Genomic DNA, 19,465 nt, shown 5'->3' on the forward strand with positions numbered 1-19,465 from the left:
CTAGTCTACGCCCATAGTTCATCACTACGCCATTTGAGGATATCAGTTTTCCACATCTTTCCTCTACCAGGGATACAAATTTTAATCTCTCGTCAAACAGTATCCCTAGGTAGGAGAAAAATTGTACTCTTTCCAATTTATGAGACCCGATTCTATGTGTGAATGTGGGCCATGACTTTTTCCCTGCCCTCATCACAAAAGATTTGCCCAGGTTAACAGAGAGGTCCAAACATCCCATGAACTTCACAAAGCCGTCAATTAAAACCTGTAGACTTTTCGGGGTGCGGGCTAACAATACCGCATCATCGGCGTAAAGTAAGACTGGGATCTGGCGCGTTCCAATTTTCGGGCAATCAGTGTTTAAAGCAACCAGGGTCTGCTCAAGTTTATTAATGTAGAGGGAAAATAAAAAGGGCGCAAGAATGCACCCTTGTCTTACCCCGCTTGAACACCCAAAAGCTTCCGTGAGGCCCCCAGCATTGTTGTAGCGTACCCTAGCTGTGGTATCTCTGTGCAACTCCCTGAGAATGATGATCAATCCCTGGTCAATACCAAGTTGGGTCATCATTAGCCACAATTTCTCCCTATTTACATGATCAAAGGCGGCCGCCAAGTCCATGAATCCTAAATAAATGGATTCATTACTTGTTATGGTGTACTTGGCGACTAGCATATATAAATTAAGACATTGATCACTAGTAGATCTCCCGGATCTAAAGCCATATTGGATGTCCGAGATTATATTGTTCTCCTCTGTCCATTCGATTAGTCGGTTAAGGATTACCCTTCCCAAGATCTTGGCAGAGACATCAATCAGAGAAATGGGCCGGTAGCACTGTGGGTTATCCCTATTACCCTTCTTAAAGATGGTAATAATAGTAGCCATTGACCATGACCTTGGCAGACCGAACATAATTGCTGCATTTATTACCCTGGTCATTAGGGGAGCCCACAACTCCACATTACTAATGAACAAGTCGGGGGGAACCCCGTCGGGGCCAGGTGCTTTGTTTTTAGATAGACCCTCTATTCCTATGGTGATTTCTGCTAAGGTGAACTCTACCCTCTGGGTTTGTGATGTGATATCTTCCACGGGGGCAAGAGCCGTCTTTTCATGATTGTACAGGCTCTTGAAATGTGCGACCCACTGCTCCGGTAGGATATTTGCACTAATTTCTGGTGTATGGCTTTCATGAAAGCAGGGTTTATTAATAATACTCCAGAATTTAGAAAGATCCCTGGATTCGGCCGCTTCCCTTAGGTCAGCCCACACTTCCCCCTGTAGAGCTAATTTCCTTCTTTTAGTGACAGCCTTATATTTTGCTCTACACTTAGTAACCCTATCTTTGTTCCTGGGCTTTTGTTTTAAACAGCTTTTTAGCTCTCTAAGTGCCCGAGAGCAATCACTGTCGAACCATTTTGGTTGAATTATGGTTCTTTTAACAGATCGTGTAGTTAAAAGTTTATCCACCAGGCTTGCGATCTTCCCAAAGGCACACAATAATTGGGGACCCTTAGTTGCTAGATCAAGACAATCTTCAATAGGTTGTTTCCCTTTCTCTATCAGATCTCTATAAAATGCTGCGCCCTCAATCTTGGCCCACCTAATCCGCCTTCCTTGATCTGTTGCCCTCTCAAGAACCCCATCCATAGTGCCTATCTTGGCTACTACCTGGTACTGTAATTTCAATGTTAGGGGGTTATGATCACTGAATGGGTTCCACTCTATTCCAACCGCTATAACCAAGCGCTTGAGGGATCTAGATACCAAAAAATAATCAATAATTGACGAACACCCTCTGCCTTTAAAGGTCGGGGGGAGGGAGCCATCACTTCCCATGGCCATCATATCCAGGGTATGTTCCATGTTGTGGCTATTCAAGAGGTTACTCAATTCTCTGCCTACTGTCGTGTGGGCAAAGTGAGGCCCCTTAACCAACGGGCAGCGCGACCATTCAGAGTTTGTGGGGAACAAGGAGGAGCATAAATGGATATTTAAATCACCCATAATTATATAGTGTGGGTAAATTACTCCATTTACTTGTGTGTAGTTCTTGCTCAATAGGGTGTCCAGTGTTCTCACGAGATCCTCCTCCTCTTTAGCTTCACCCGGGTTATATATATTGAGCAGTAACAGACCTAAACCCTGCCCCTCGAACCTTACGGCCTGTATATTTCGCGATGGGCTTAATATGTTCGTCCACTTGCCTTTTATCCTTAGATCCACGTATAGGGATAAACCCCCCATGGCCCTCCCCGATCTTGATTTCAGGGCTGGGATAAAAAAACATTTAAAGCCCTGTATGTGGTAGTGGCTATTTTCAGTTACCCAGGTTTCCTGGAGGCCTATTATCTCAAATTCCGTAATATATTCCCTCCACTCCTGGATGTGGAACTTGCTTGCCAGGCCAGCCGTGTTCCAGGAAACAACATTTAAACCACCCTCTGTCTTCCTTGACTGGTCCGTTTGTTGGGAAATTACTTGTGTCCTGTCAACATCCCCTGTCACCCTTGGCTCCTCATTTGTGCCCACCAACCCCTGAGGTGTCCCGCATTCATCTGCTGCCATTACTCCATTATTAGTTCCTGGCAATTCGTCACAGGTGGCATATGGCTGATCAGTTGAAACAGCCACTCTTGTTACTTGGGGCGCTACCAACGAATCTTGATAGGTCATTTGGTAGTTACCTTCTGTGGGGGCGACCTGTGCAATGGTCAGTTCGTTCACCCTACCCTCCATGCATCTAACTTCCCTTATCGAAACAGCGTGGGTTAGTCAGTCATTAGCTTCTAGGGACATAAGGGGTGCATACCTATTTTTCCACGTAGCCTGTTCGGCTTCCCACGACCTCGGCCTTTCTCCCCAACATTCCCGAGGTTCGTGGGGTTTTATGCGGGATACCTCCCATTGCCCTTCCTCATGTTGACTTCCCTTATGTGGGACATTTTGTCTGGGATAAAAATAGTCTAGGGGTAATGGTTTTATAATTTTACTTTTCACCCCTATGTCCTCTCTCAGAATGTGGTTGACTACATTGCTATCCCTAAAATTAATAATTATGCAGTTTCCCGGGATATCTTTATTCCTATTTCCTAGCCAGTTCACCCTTCTCACTAAAAGGATTTCGCCATCTTTCCCGTGTGGTAAGGGTTTATGGCTAGCCAACCAGTGTATGACCTTGTTCTTTAATTCCTGGTGGGACTCCTTCTGATCACCATTAAGTTCCGGTGCCCCAGCCAAGATAACAACTAGTGGGCATGCCTGTGGCGGTAAATTTACTGTCGGGAGGGAAACTGTAGCAGCTGTCCTAGAGATGCTCATTGGTTGTTGGGTGACCTGATTCCTATAGGCTGTATGCGGGGGGTTTTGGTGGTTCCCAAATGTCACATGTAGAGCTTGCCCTAGCACTTCCTTTTGTTGAGCTTTCCCCTTTGGATTTGTGGATTTAGATTGCAACAGTTTGTGAGTCTCACATTCTGGGGTCTGCATAACTTGTACTTGATTAACCTCTGAGTTAATAGGTTGTCCCTCGTTCATGTGGGCACTGTTGATTCCACTTACATTGGGGATGGGGACTATTTCTGGGGTTGACCTTACTACCCTTTCCCTGCTTTTTATTTCATTAACTATCTTATCCAATCTACTGGTGAGTGGTCTGATCTGATTGACTATAAAAGTTTCTAATTGAGATTGGAAATCTGCCATTATTTGAGCTAACCATAATGGTGGGATTGAGTATTGTTTTGGCTCGTCGTCCCTACCTGACTCTATAGTAGTCTCCAGTGTTGGGGGGGCATTGCGACTTTTCCTTTTAGTCCTACCTTTTGCAGGGCCGACTTTTCGTTTCCTGCCTGCCCCAACTGGTGGACCCCTAGTGTGGGCCTCACTATCCCTCTCCGCAGTTCGCTGGGCACAAGGAAGATCCGAGACATTCATTACTGTAGTTGGGGGAGGGGGAGAATCCAAATTGTCACTCTCTATTATTTGGACCGGGGATGGTGTGTCTAGTAGTGGTGTAAGGGATAAGCGTCTCTCAGTGCGTTCGATTTCACTGGAAACCGCCCCTATAGCTTTTTGCAACATTCGATCGATTGCCGTTGGTTGAATCTGTAATGGCAAGAGACCCTGTTCCATGAGGGGCGGGTTTATCTGCGTTGTTTGCCTCAGCTTTGATTTAGTAGAGCGGGTTCTCGCTGTACCTGCCATACTTCCGCTGTCTTTTGGTGAGGCTACCAGGCAATCTAATCAGCTTAACACCCACCACTTGCTTCACCCTACCCCTCACCTGCGTCAACCCTTTAAAGCCTTCTATACTCCGGGTTATCCCTTGTTCCTCTACTCAGTAACTTTAATCCCTTCAAATCACACCCACAGTACTCGAGTGGGCAGCTATGGCCTCTGGGGCTTAAGAAGTTCGTAATGTCAGTTCGGCCACCTTGCCTCTGGGTTACGCTACCAGCACATTAACCCCAGTAAACAATGTTAAGTCTCCAAACAGGTGATGTCCCAACTGAGTCTGTTCTGCCTCCGCGGTACTTACAGTTCTCAGCTACACGTTACGGGGAGTGATGATTAGGGGGCGGCCCAGCCCTGCCTCTTCCTGGCGATGACGGGCAAGGACGGGCCCGCCCTTGGCCCGGGCTTCGCCCGGGCGCTGCCCGCGCGCGTCCCGCGCTGCGGGAGGCGTGCAGCGTAGATGTAGGCAGGTGACGCCTGCCAATGACGTCACCTGCTGCGCCGCTCCGGGAGACCTGGGAAATGTAGTTTTGTGCTACGCCGTTGCCCTCACGGCGGACCTGGTGATCTGTTGGCAGGTGGGTTTCCCTGCGTGCGTGGCCCTCTCAGCTCCTCAGATGCGAGCTGCCGTTGCCCTCACGGCGTCGGAAAAGTGGTCAGGCTCGCGCCCCCGTCCAAAGCGTCCCGCGCTGCGGGAGGCGTGCAGCGTAGATGTAGGCAGGTGACGCCTGCCACTGACGTCACCTGCTGCGCCGCTCCGGGAGACCTGGGAAATGTAGTTTTGTGCTACGCCGTTGCCCTCACGGCGGACCTGGTGGTCTGTTGGCAGGTGGGTTTCCCTGCGTGCGTGGCCCTCTCAGCTCCTCAGATGCGAGCTGCCGTTGCCCTCACGGCGTCGGAAAAGTGGTCAGGCTCGCGCCCCCGTCCAAAGCGTCCCGCGCTGCGGGAGGCGTGCAGCGTAGATGTAGGCAGGTGACGCCTGCCACTGACGTCACCTGCTGCGCCGCTCCGGGAGACCTGGGAAATGTAGTTTTGTGCTACGCCGTTGCCCTCACGGCGGACCTGGTGGTCTGTTGGCAGGTGGGTTTCCCTGCGTGCGTGGCCCTCTCAGCTCCTCAGATGCGAGCTGCCGTTGCCCTCACGGCGTCGGAAAAGTGGTCAGGCTCGCGCCCCCGTCCAAAGCGTAAAATAATTCTAAATACAAAGTAGCCAACAAATAATTGTGACCAATGTGTCATTTAATATTCAAGTTTACAATCCATTCTAGATTAAAATATGGAAGATAATGCACAAACACTGTTTTATAATAACAACTATATCTTTTTAGTCTATAAACACAGACTACAAATGGCCATTAATTGGTGGTGAATAATAGATTATTATTACTATAAGGTAACTGTGTGGATGATTACAGTTGTTTTTTTTAGCATGCCCCAAAATCTATTATTGGTAAGTCAAAGAATGTGGGACAAGCAAGCAACATCTTTTTATCAATTGAAATTGTCATAAAACAAATGAAACATGAAAACAGGGAAATCTACTGCCATGTCATTTGCAAAATGTAAACAACCAATACAAAAAAACAATATGTGAAGATCGTCATTATCATATTGGAATGAACAAAAGCCTCAAAAATGTTGAAAGTTAACTACATCAATCAAAACACTGACATATGCATGAAACATGTGCACCATTTTTTAATAATTAGACCCACTTTACAAGAAAAGCCAGATAGACAAAGGTAAACAAGTAAAGATGACATTAACAATAATTAGAACACCTTATATTAAAATGTGTCATGTTTTAAATACGCTGTAAAAGGAATAGATAGGGCCAGATGAAATTAACTAAAGAAACGTTAAAAGAAACCAAAAGTCCTTGGAAAAGACATAATTATTGCTGTACAAAGAGCAAAGAGTAAGATGATACAATTTAAACAAAACATTGAAAGACGAGAACAAGCAACAATGTACAAAAACCTACCTGCTGTCCAAGATCCACAATAATGGTATGATGGCATGTAAGTTCAGTGCCTTTTAAAATGTGTGTAAATATCTTACATACCAGTGTATGCCACTAGTGCTCCGTAAGTGAAAAAGTACTTTCATGAGCAAAGTCGAAAAGAGTAATAAGTCATATTGCTTAGATGCCATGTTGGAGTGTCAAAAGGGACAAACTGCCTGTGCATCAAACTAAAATAAACATTGTATACATTGCTTTTTCTCTAAAAAAAAAGTAATAAAAATCATATTACATGGGGACTGTGAAATTGAGTATGATATGTTTCACACAAAAAGTGTGTCATGAAATATCACAGGAAAAGTGAATTTGTGCAGTAAATTATCATACAAGAAATATCTAGTTGTTTATAATTGGACCACATGCCCATAAGAGTTCTTAGAGCAATACACAATATAAAACAAACCACCAGACTTGCTTTAACTTGCATAATCTAGAAATAAAAGAACACATGTATTTGCATGGACAGGATACCATAACCGGCTGTACACAGTAGTACATTGCGGGTTAACCCATTTCAGAAATGAGGCAGAGGTTTCCTTCTGGTTCTACTATCTGGTACAAACGAATACAAGTTTCCTTTTATTTCTACATTGTCCTCAGACAATTCCTCCATCACAGTAACCTGTTGATGGGTTGAGTGTTGGAAAAGATGTAAACGCTGTGATGTCATTGGCCGTGAAAGTGTCCATGATTTCAATTCTGCATCCGCAGGTATATCAGTTAATCAACGTCCATATCCTCTCCAGAGCAAGGGCAATCACAGATAGTTATGCATCTTGCTTCAGGGTAAGGAGTATTGTAGCCCAATACAAACTTGTATTTTTCAGTTTGGGTGTTGCCTTTCCCTAGCAACATGATCATGTATGGCAACTATATGCTTAAGTAATATCATCCCTCCATGCAGCTTTTCCCCAGCTGATATATTTACCTGTGGGCCCACAGCTGAAGAGGGTGTTGTAGAGAAAGATATCTTGGGAGCTACCATCCATACTCCACGCCATTTTCCTACATGCCTGTCATGACCAAGGCATTATCGATTAATGCTTAGCCTATCCACTGGCCCTGACATTTGCCAAGTCTATGGTGATCTAGAGTGAGCCCTTGGAACACAATACCCCAACCTTGCTTAACCAGATGGTTACTCTTGTGAGGTGCCTCTGCTCCTGGCCCATCAACAGGTTTGATTTTTAGGTTTTGACCAAGACAGCGCATGCGCTGGTGAAACATTTTGTTACCTTAAAGAGATCTTAAAGCCCGCCCATTGCTTACCATTGGTGGTCTTCATCATCACACATATTTCCATGCCTTTGCTTGGGTAGCACTTGCTGTTTTTTATCCTCTTTGTGTATTTGTCCCTCCCGTGGCACATGGCCAAAGTACTGCTTTTGTTACCACTGAGTGTCCTTCCGCTGCTTATGCTTTAACGGCTGTCCTATTTTTTTATTTTGGAGGAAGCACTCACAATGATGCATCTGTTTTCAGGCTGCCTATTTCCGCCCTGTTATCTCTTCTACTTCAAATATGCTTCAGTGTGGCAGGGACAGTACAAAACCAAACCATACCATACGATAACATGCCATAACGTATTTTACCATAGTATACCATACCATACTATACCAAGCAATGACAGGCCATATCATATCAAACCATATCACACAATGACAGGCCATACCATATTATAACATATAATACCATACAATACCATACTATACAATGACAGTCCTTCATACCATACTGTACCATACAATGATAGGCCATACAATACCATACCATTCCATAGCATAAAATACCATACCATACGATGACAAAGAATACCATGCCATATCGTACCATACCATACAATGACAGGCAATGTCATACAATTTCATACTATACAATGACAGGCCATACCATACCTTAACGTTCTGTACTGCACCATACCATACCAGAGCCACCATACAATACAATACAATGACAGGCCATACCATACCACATCATAGCATACCCTATCATACTATACAATAATAAGCCATATCATTCCATGCAATAACATACTATACCCTGCCATACCATACCACACCACACCATGCAATACTATACTATTAAATGACCGGCCATACCATACCATACCACACAATACCATGCCATACCATACTATTAAATGATCGGCCATAACATACCATACCATAACATACCAGACCATACCATACAATACAGTGACAAGCCATACCATGTTATAAAATGACAGGCCATACCATATCATACTAATCAATGACAGGCCATACTATACTATAACAAGCCATACCATACCATGACAGGCAATCTCATACCATACATACCATAACTACCATGCCATACCCTACAATGACAAGCCATACCATACTATACTATGACTGGCCATACTATACCCTGCTATGGTACACCATACAATACCATTATGTACCATACCATACTGAACAATGGCAGGCCATGCCATACCATACAGTGACAGGCCATACCATACTATACTATAGAATGATTGCCCATTCCATACCATGACCAGAAATGCCATACTATATCGTACCATACTATTCTAAGACAGCCTTAGCATACCATGCCTTACCATCCCATAAAATGATAGGCCATACCCTATCATACCACACAATGCTATACCATACCATACCATGCAATGACAGGACAAGCCATACCATGCTTTACAATGACAGGCCATCCAACACCATGCTTATCAATGACAGGCCATACTATACTATAACAAGCGATACCATACCATACCACCCCACCCCACACCACACCATGACCATACCAGGCCATACCTTACCACACTAATTGTACAATCACAGGCCATACTAAACTATGAAAAAGCACAGCAGCCTCACTGTTGTACAACATGCCTAAACAATATTGACAAAGCCAATAGATCATGTATTGGCTAGACCTATGGACGTTACCAATGCTTGCTTTTTTAATGTGGAATAAAGTACTCACGGAGAACCCTGCTCTTAGAACCATTTTTACAGCAAATGAATATCACAAACATCTATCGGGAATATACTTGAGGTCACCGAATCCTCTGTAATCTCAGAATACAAGGGGGCTCTGTTATTGGGTTTGCGCCCGCCTGTCTCTGTGTCCTAAAGATTGAAAGATAAGCCATGGGGTAGGGCAGAGCAGAGGGGGCATCCTGTGACGTATCTAGGAGCCACAATCGCTGGCCTGATGTTAGTGTAGAGAAATAAGTCCTCATCTGTGTATTCAGTGTGTGGTGCCAGTACTGGACCAACTCCAAATGCCTGGCGCGCATGGAGGCTTCCTATGGAACCTCATCAGCACAGACCACCCCTGTCCATCCCATGAAGGGAAGGCCAACCCAGCTCCAGATAGTCACTTGTATGCTGACTGACAGATGCCTGAATGTTTAAACACATTTTATATTTCATTAAAATGAGCATGTTGAAACACACTGTGATTAATTGAATATCAAATTCATTAGACCCCCTGTCAAATGTTCATAAGTGTAGTTGATAGCTCTTTGAAAACATTCATTTATATCATGAGTGATACAAGTAAACTGGGCGGGAGGCAACCTCTGTGCAGGTGTGCCATTGTGACAGTACAGTTGGAGGATACCAAGCGCCTACACTTGGTTTAAAGCATTTAGGGCCAGATGTACGACCATGTTATTTTGCGAGTTGCAAAATGACATGTACAACAGTGTCAGAGACCCTGTTAGCGATTCTCAATGGGGTCGCAAATTGCAAGCCTCATCAATATTCATGAGACACTCGCAATTTGAGACCCCATTGAGAATGGCTGGCCCTCCCAGGTATGGTGGCCTGCTGGGCTCAGCAGACCTCCATGTCTGGGACTGCTTTTAAATAAAGCAGTGTTTTTTTTTATAAAAGCAGCCCATTTTCCTTAAAAGAAACCGGGCTGCATTAAAAAATAAAAATAAAAAAAAGAAACGTTTTCGTTTCTTTTTTTTAAGGGCCACTGCCTGGCCCTAGTAAAAAAAATCCCCAGCATTTGCAAAGGGGAAGGGGTCCCTCGGGGACCCCTTCCCATTTCCCACCCTCTTGAGGAGGGCGGTAAATTTGACATTCATACATGGGGTAGCAAGTTGCAATTAGGAAGGGACGCCCTTGGAAAGCCCCTTCCTAATTGCGAGTACCAAATCCTATTTAGCGAGTCGCAATTAAATTGTGACTCGCTAAATAGGTTTTGTACATGGCCCTGTAGGTTTTTGCAAGCGCAAACGGGTCACAAACCCGTTTGCGCATGCAAAAACGGGTCGTACATCTGGCCCTTTCTCTCTTTACTCTTGTAACAGCTGGCATTTCTGTCTGGTCTTAAAGCAGTTTTATCTTGCCATAAGTGTTTTTTTACAATGAAAAATTTGTGGTCTATACTGTGCTTTTTTTTTTTAATGAAGTTTTATATAGCGCAAACTTGACCCAGTATCGGGTATCAGAGCGCTTTACATAGCACCAGTTGCGTTACATGAGGACACATTCATTTTTTCTAAGGCACGGGGAAATTAAGTGATTTGCCTAGAGTCACAAGATGTTCATCGTCATTGCCGAGACTCGAACCCGGTTTCCCAGATTCGAGGTCGACTGCCCTAGCCGTTAGGCCAACTCCTTTCCCCTGCTTAATTTGGAGAGAAAAAAAAAGGTATAGTGAAAAAGTTTTTCTTAGGAGCTGTCACCATCACTACTAAGGGCTTGATTATGAGTCTGGCGGTCCATGGACCACCAAACTCACGAGGGCGTGGTTTCAAAAAAGCACGCCAGGCACGAGAAACACTCGTAATCTGGCAGGCGGCCTCACCACGGGTTTGGAGGTGCGTCGGAGGGGTGGACCCGGCACTCATTGTCAAACTCAGAATCAGGCCCTAAATGCAAGAGTTACGAACTACCAAGGCTGCCACCTCTTGATTCCACCACATGTCTCTCTCTTCCTCCACTCTAGATTTCCCGCCTTTCACTCTTGCAGATTCTTTCGAATGTCTGTTTTCTCCCTATGTCAATATTTCCGTCTACCACATCTTTTTGCCTTTCTCACATTTGCTCAAAATTTGATGCTGCAAAATAAGCCCTGGTCGCCAATAATGATGCCAGTGCCAACCACTGGCACAAATGAAACACTTGGAGTACATAATGAGATGAAAACAAAATTAAATTGGCTCAATGTGTGGTGTTGTACTTTTCTTCATTCTTAACTTCACACCTGTAGGAAGCAGTAACCCTCAGGTGAGAGATTCCTCTTTTTCTGGACGAAGAGGGAGTTGGGGGAAAAAAACTTGTCTCAGTGGAAGAGTTGATTAAAACAGTATTCAGAATGAAGGGTAGATCTCTTTAACCATTAATATAGAATCACATGTTTTTACAGTTACCTAGATGCATATGCACTTTTATCTGGTTTAGGTAAACACCTACTCTCACCATCTCATTTCAATGCAATCACTTTTCTGCTTTTTTCAAGGTATTGCTTTGTGTTCTTGCTTCTCTTATATAATTCACTCCTTAGAATTACATGGTTTATTATTACATTACTTCACTCATCTTGGCCAGGGCTTTTGTCCACATCAGAATATGCCCCTCAGTTATATGCAGTCCACCTTCTCTTCATTTCTGCTAAATCTGAAAGTCTTTTCCTATCTTCTGTTTTCTCCCACCTCAGTACTCAACTTCTTCCTCGACAACAGATGGGGCTTTAACCGGGACCGCCTGGCCATCAGCAAGGACCAGCGGGCTGTCCGCAGTGTGCCTGGCATCCCCATGCTCTTTGCTGCAGAGCGGATCATGACCACCTGCCACCTGTCCATTGACCTGGTCATTGGAGATGTGGCCATCACCCAGGGCAAGCATTACTGGGCCTGCTCGGTGGACCCCAGCTCGTACTTGGTGAAGGTTGGTGTTGGGCTGGAGAGTAAGCTGCAGGAGTGGTTCCAGACGCCGCAGGATGTGGTCAGCCCAAGGTAAGGGTGCTTATCACAATCTTCTATGTTAAACTTGGTATACCTTTGAATGAAAGAGTATTTCTTTTATTCAGGCATACTCAGTGGCGGCTGCTACTTAACGGGAATGGCGAGGTGGGGGTGTGTGAAAAAAAAAGTCACTTCGCTGCAGGCCGGCTGCTTCCTCTCAGTCCTCTTCGGTCCACTCCTAGAAGCAGGTAGCACACAGGCTTCCAGACTCCCATAGCCAATCACGATGCTGCGGTCACCAGCATGACAGCAGTCTAAGCACAGTGGTTCGGCACCCACCACTCCTCCCCCTGCTCCTGAGACAGGTTAGCCCCGTCCGCCCCGCCCCTAAATGTAAACCAGCTAAGCCAGGACTGAAAAATAAAATGATAATAACATTGTGTTATCATTTTATTTTTCCTTTTTGAACTGCTCACACAGAAGTGGGGTGACGCTCCTCCGCCTTAGTGGAGGGGCCGCCATTGAGCGTACTTCATACAGTTAAAGGGTGTCATGTTAGACCCACTGAAGGTCAGATGATAGAGGGAACAGGGCACCCAATTTTCAAAATAGCTTTTATGGTACATTTGTAATCACTGCCAATTACCAGACAGAAGCTCTGGTGGAGGCCTCTTCCCAGGAGCACTGCTATCCATTGTGCAGCACGTGACATCCGTATCTCTGTTGTTACTGCATTTCACCCCTAAATACGAACATTGGACCATTTTCTATGCTTGCATGAGGGCCCATGGCATTCTTGCTATGGCACTGTGTCTTCTGTATACAATCCAAAGAAGCTGCAGGCCAACCGTTTCTAATGTGAGTACCAAGACCGTCCTCTGCCATTCACTTCCGCCCTACAACAGCAAGGCCCAGTGGCATCAATTCTGTGCAATTAAACAGATCATGTAGCCCTCTGCCGAGGGGCTATAACAGGTGTTAAAGGCCCTGAACCCGTGTTATAGGCTTGAGCTGCAGGCTCCAGGGTGGAACATTCCACCCGGTAAGGATAGAATGTTCTAAATTAAAAAGGGAGAAACAGAAAGAAAAAAATTGGAATGTTGGTGATCCAGGCTTATACCATCCATTATAAGCCCAGAACTATCCGTTGTCTTCAATGGAGTTCTCAGCATTCCAATGTTCTAATGAACAATACGTAAGTCTAGAAGCGAATGAGTGTATCGATTGAGTATATCCTTTAAGTGGCGTTAATCCATTTAGTGCCTTAGTTATGTGTCTAAGAAGTGGTAATGGGCCTCACACTGCAAGGGGGGGCAGCATCCGAAAAGTGGTTTCCAAGCATGGACAACCAGAGGTCTAATAAAAATAAGGTCATGATAAAGGGGTATCCAGCATCAGGGCACTTAAAGGTTAGTCTGGTCTAGTGCCGAAAAGTCGGATTCATTCACTCAAAAAATCTGCGTTTGACTTCAGGATCACAGGTTCAAATTCTGGTGAGTCCACTAAGCCTTTCACCCTTCTAAAGTCGATAAAATGAGTTGTTAGTTTTTAGTTGGGTAACCATATACATCTGTAATGCAGCACCTGGTTGTAAACATGGGCTTTACAAATACACAGGTTATGTTATTTAAGTTTCAAGGATTGAATTTTAAAAAACACAATTGCAAATATATTGGCTAAAATCTGTAGGTTTCCATTACATTTCTGAAAGGGCAACCTTTGAAATACTCCGATTCTTCCTGGTTTTTATTTATTATTTAGTCATATATTTCTGATACTCACCTGTAGAAGTCATATTGGTGCTTTACAAATAACGAGTTAAATACAGTGCCGAATAAGGTCATTTCTTGAAATTGAGAAAAGGCGAAACGTGTAAAAAGGTTACCTCATGAGAGAAGGAAATATTAAATGGAGGCTAGAAAAAAACAGTTACAAGTAAAGCTAGAATACACTCATTTTAAGAAATGACCTAAATGCAAGCAGATCCAGTTGAGCCCTGAGTGATGAAAAAAGGGTGTTTCAGAGACGGCCAGTTAAGGTTTACTTCAAAGCCAGTGAAGTTTTCAAGACAGGTGTCTCTTATGTTTGGACTCTGTAGATGGTAAGTGAAGCTGTGGTGGGGTTGGTACCTAGACATAGATTAAGGCCTTGTGAGTCAAACTAAATATTTTGTAATTTTTTCAGGCATGGGTAGGTAGCGAGTGAAGTTCCTGTAGCACCAGCAAGGGTGAACAAATTTCCTTCTTGAAGAGATCAGCCAAGCTGTGGTTTGGGAGCGAGAGATAGGATCGTATTTCAGGCACGATAAGTACATGAGCTGCAGTACTTAATTGGTCAGGAGATGGAGTAAAAATTGCACTGAATAAGCCAACCTATTGATGTGAGCTACTGAAGCCACTGTGTTGTTATTATCAAAACATAAGGATTTCACAGATCACGCGTGGATTTGATGAAAGCCGTCCAAGGAGGGTTTGTTAGACAACTCCTTGGGATGGTGATAATAAACTGTTTTTCTGGGTTTCAGGGTGAGGGTTATATTTACTTATGGTGATGGCTTTTCATACAACTAACTTATACTTTTGTGTAATTTACATGTATAATGTACCCCTGCACCTTTGAATAACGTAACTACTTTTGGCTATTCCCAAAATCCGAGTATAGACTTACATGTCTCCACGCCCTGAAAAACAGTGGTGAAACCAAATTTATAAGTGTAAGTTACTACTGCCAAAAAGAACCATCAGTAAGTCTGGCACCACGTATGGCCAACCACTTAAAATAAAAGCTCATAAGAAGTAGCGTTAAATTAAGGTAAATTATTAAAGGTAGCTAAACATATATTCAAAAACAAAAATACATATTTATGATTTAATTGCAAAATATATTAACAAGCTTTTTGGAGTTTTTTATTAATGTTGCGTTAATTAAAATATGATTGTATCACTTTTAATTTATTTTGCACATCACTGTTAATAATTATCATTGCCTAGTGAGAAAATAGTTTTACATTTGGTGGGATTTTACTTTTTATTTAAGCTTCTGCAGGAGACTTCAATTCATTTAAATATATTTAAATTAGTTAAAGATTTATTCAGAAAATAAGTCAATAGTGCTTTGGCATTTTTTAAAATTGTGTTCTAAATTTAAAGCACAAGTTCAGCACAAACCCGGCTCTTTCCACATGCAGTGCCAGTGCCATATTTAGTGGCTGTGTATCACACGGCACAATATACAAAGTTGTGCTCTCCTATCTCTCACAGAAAACACAACAACCGCACTTCAGATATGTTTTAATTTCCTTCATTGTGGCTGGTGATACATTTTGGAATTATGCCTTTCTCAAACAGAAAAACTTTAAAATTAATACATAAAATGAGTTTACAATAATATTTAACAAAAATATTTGTAAAAATGTAAAGTACACTCTAAAATAAAATCTAAAATATATTAGAAACCAAAAATAATGGCAACACTATTCAAATAAAAACATGATCAACATTAAAAAATGTCTATATGAACGATCCTACAGTAATTATTAAAATTGACATATCTACATCAAAAAAGGAAAATATGTTGAATTCAATAAATATAAAAACACTATTAAACTCAATTAAGATAAAAAATGTACTCAAAAACATAAATAAAACAAAATGAATGTCCCAAAATTAACAAAAAAAGGAAAAACAATTGGGAGGAATAACATGTACTACTCCCATGTCAACCTTAGCAACAGTAAGGAAAGTGTTGCACTTTATAAAGATGAAATGTACTATTCCTACTCCACACTAAACAACATAATTGAAAGTGCTGGCCTTTGAAAGGGTCATATTTACTATTCTGACCACAACTTAGGTAACAGTAGTGAAAGCTTTGGAATTTGGAGGGTCATGGTTACTATACCAATTCCAACCTAAGCAACAGTAGGGACATTGTTGGACTTTGGAATCTTTTATTATTCCCACTAAAATATTATACAAAATAACTGTAAAAACACACCAATTTCTGTAAGCAACCAATACTCTTACAATGTAATTAAACAATGAATGTAAAAATGTTCACCAATAAAAAATATCATAGTGAAAACACTTCCCTCTGTATTGTCCTATAATTTCAGCAACTTGTAAAAATGTAAAATGATACTAAAAGATTAAATCACAACAAATGAAATAATCTAAAAGAGTAAATAAATCAATTCATTTATGCAATCAAATGATTTACATGATTAATAATAAATTATATAATTGAAGAAGTCGTTATCAAAAAATAAATGATGAATCAATTAAGAGAAATACATCACTAATACTCTAATGAACCAATTGAAAAATTAACAAGTTTAAAATGTTAATCAAATAGAGTAACAATTAATTAATGTACACAATTATTAATTTAATTAACCAATTACATTTAACAACTTGTAAACAAAATTAAAATATATAATAAAATTTCTTCCCACCTTACTTCCTTACTACCCCAACATCCGCCAATAATTCAAAAAGTTAAAACAAGCTCAAAAACTACACTTTAAAAAGATTACCGAAACAATAAAGTGTTTACTAAAAATAAAAAAAAGAGACAACACGTTAATAATGTGAAACACACACAATCATAAAACATTTTGTAGGTGCTGTAGAGTTCATTCAGCACATTAGCTATGGAGTAAAGATAAAGTTTCCTGTACGACACCAAGCTGCTAACGACTCATAGCTCCAGGGTTTCATGCAGGAGAACATCCATCATATACCAATAGTCTAGATTCATCTGCCCTCATCTTCTAGTCTTTCAGAAAGCCACTAGCTTCACTGTATTCAAAAAGATGCATTTTACTGCTCGCCAATTTGCGCCAGCATATGCCACCTAACTTCCTCCCGTACAGCAACTGTTTCTGCTCATGTTTCATTACAACTTCTTGTGTTTTTTGAGGGACTAATAGACAATTCTTACAACCTCTTTTTAGGCCATTACTCTTTAATTCCAGACCTTCCTCTCTTTGAAGACGTTTCTTTTTCTCACCTGAGTAATTCACCCAAAAAGAAATCCTTTATATGCATCCCTAATGAAATCTAATACGGCAAATTGTTGCAAAGAATTATATCATTTTCAATTTTAACTGAATCTTTTAGTAAGGCTTCAAAAACTATCTTGCTATGTAGTGCCCAATGTCGTATACTAGGAATGAAGTACAGGTACATCTAATATCAATATTGCTCCCTTGTTATCAGAATGCAGTACAATTTCTTTGGCCCAGTATTTCAATATCTAATCTATCAAAAACTAACCAATGCAAGAGTAATGGTCAAACTCTAAAAAAAATAAGAATAACCTTTCAGTAATGTGGCCTTTTCTCTCCAAATGTTTCTTTATTAAAATGCTTTAAACACCTTAATCTACCTATCTATCTGCGAATGAGCACCAGTGTGATCGGCTAGGTGATCTGTACATTTTATCATTAAAAATAACATTCAATCAATTCGTATCATATTTGGTGCTAAAATGTTTGATGCAGCTGTAAAAAAATTGATAAAAGGCATTATTTCACCTAAGGTCATAGATGGGTACAATCAGAGATGTGGAGATTTCATTTTTAGAGTGGAATTTGAACAATCTGCTGGGCAAGTTAAAAAATACTAGAGGTATTGTATATCCTATTATTAATACATTTCAGATTACATAATAACAGGGGACACACCTAACTGGATGTTAAATTTGCTAAGTGAGAGGATATTGCTTACTCCATTCAGACATGCTGCACAAGGCCCCAAAACTGAAGATCTGAAAGAAGGATCATAGCTGATTGTAGGGTACATCAGGTGTCTGTAACTATAGCTGCATTATGTAGTTTGATTATCGATAATTTGTTTTTCAGATTGGATCATTAAAAAATGGAATGAAACAAATGTCAGAGAAGTATGCTATTATACTTTAATATGAACCTCTAATTCAATCCCAACTACTTCCTGGCAATAGTAATGAGACTAGTCATTTCCAGCCAAGAATAGAGATTAACTTCTTGCAACGGAGGACAGGAATCCATAAGAGAGACCTCTTGGAGATGAACGAGATGTCATCTATTTCCAGATAACGTTAGAGAGGCCAACTACTACCAAATAGGAGTCAAGATGAGGGAGGCCTGGCGGGGCAAGGGCTCACCAGAAATAGCTTGGGAGGACACTCCTCAAGCACCCACCGGAACCGATGGATGAGGGAGAACAGGATGAGAACATAGAGGAGGGGGTCTATGAGGACACCGAACCCAGATGACCTGGCACGGAAATGGGAGGACCAACCCTAACGGGGTCGAGGATATACCTGATATGGGAGGAATACTCAGACACACATTTGAATAGGCCAAGGCACGCCTGGGGTGGGAAGGGAGTTGGGGGATTACATGTTATAGATAGGTTGAGAAATAATGCATATATGGGACAGAACTGGCACAGGAAATGAAGTGAGCAGAATAGACTGAACCTTTAGACTGTATAACATAGGAGCTAAGCCTCCAATAGGGGACAAGCAGACTGCCTTTGTAAATGTGAACGACCGCAGGGCTCACTATATCACTTATATCCGAATGTCAGCACCATGGATGTAGGCTTTGTACAGCCTTACTAAATTACATAGGAATGTATGTAAGATGCTACCAAACCCTTAATAAAAATTTGTTAAAAAAACAAATAGGAGTCAAGATATCAACTAATACGATAGAATGCGAACAACTACTTCCAGATAAGACAAGGGAGGCAGACTACTTCTTGCCAATAGAGCAAATGCCAGCCACTTGCAACCAATAGCAAACAGATCAACCATTTTCTATAAAGAGTAGAGACATTAACCACTTCCAGTCAATAATAACAAGGCTTGCAACTTTTAGCCAACAGTATAGAGCTTAATCACTTTTGGCTAAGAGAACAAGATCAACTGCTTTGTGACAAGAGCAGACAGTCCAACAGTGAAGAGAAACCACCCTTTTTTTGCAGACATGAAGTGAGAACAACTTTGTTTCAGAGAAGAATAAAGAAACTAGATCTTAGCTCTCATTAGCAGCCTCTGGCGGATTCATAGTATTAGAACCATAAAGATCCCATGAGTCCAGGTGCCACTTCCTTGGACTTCTGAGAGGTGGCTGAGTGGCTATTCCAGGTGACCTGAACACACTGCACTGGTATATTTGAGTTTATCATTATAAGAGTGCTGTTCACCAAAGGAGGTCTGAGTGTTCTGGACCTCGGATGTATTGTGTGGCAGGAACCCTATTGAGATGGTAAATCTAGACAAGGACTCTTCTAGTGACCATTGTGGCCTTG

The 19,465-nt window shown here is 41.9% G+C and overlaps 1 protein-coding gene across 1 annotated transcript in view; it reads left to right on the forward strand.

The window, feature by feature from the left end:
- Window positions 1–19,465, forward strand: part of TRIM46 (tripartite motif containing 46) — a 175,146-nt gene that overhangs the window by 139,893 nt on the left and 15,788 nt on the right. The window contains exon 9 of the mRNA XM_085639902.1: window positions 11,918–12,215. Within this exon, the coding sequence (XP_085496028.1) occupies window positions 11,918–12,215 (298 nt within the window). The remainder of the gene's footprint in view (window positions 1–11,917; window positions 12,216–19,465) is intronic.

Source organism: Triturus cristatus, chromosome 12, assembly GCF_964204655.1.
Source record: "Triturus cristatus chromosome 12, aTriCri1.1, whole genome shotgun sequence".
In the NCBI taxonomy this organism is placed as follows: Eukaryota; Metazoa; Chordata; class Amphibia; order Caudata; family Salamandridae; genus Triturus; species Triturus cristatus.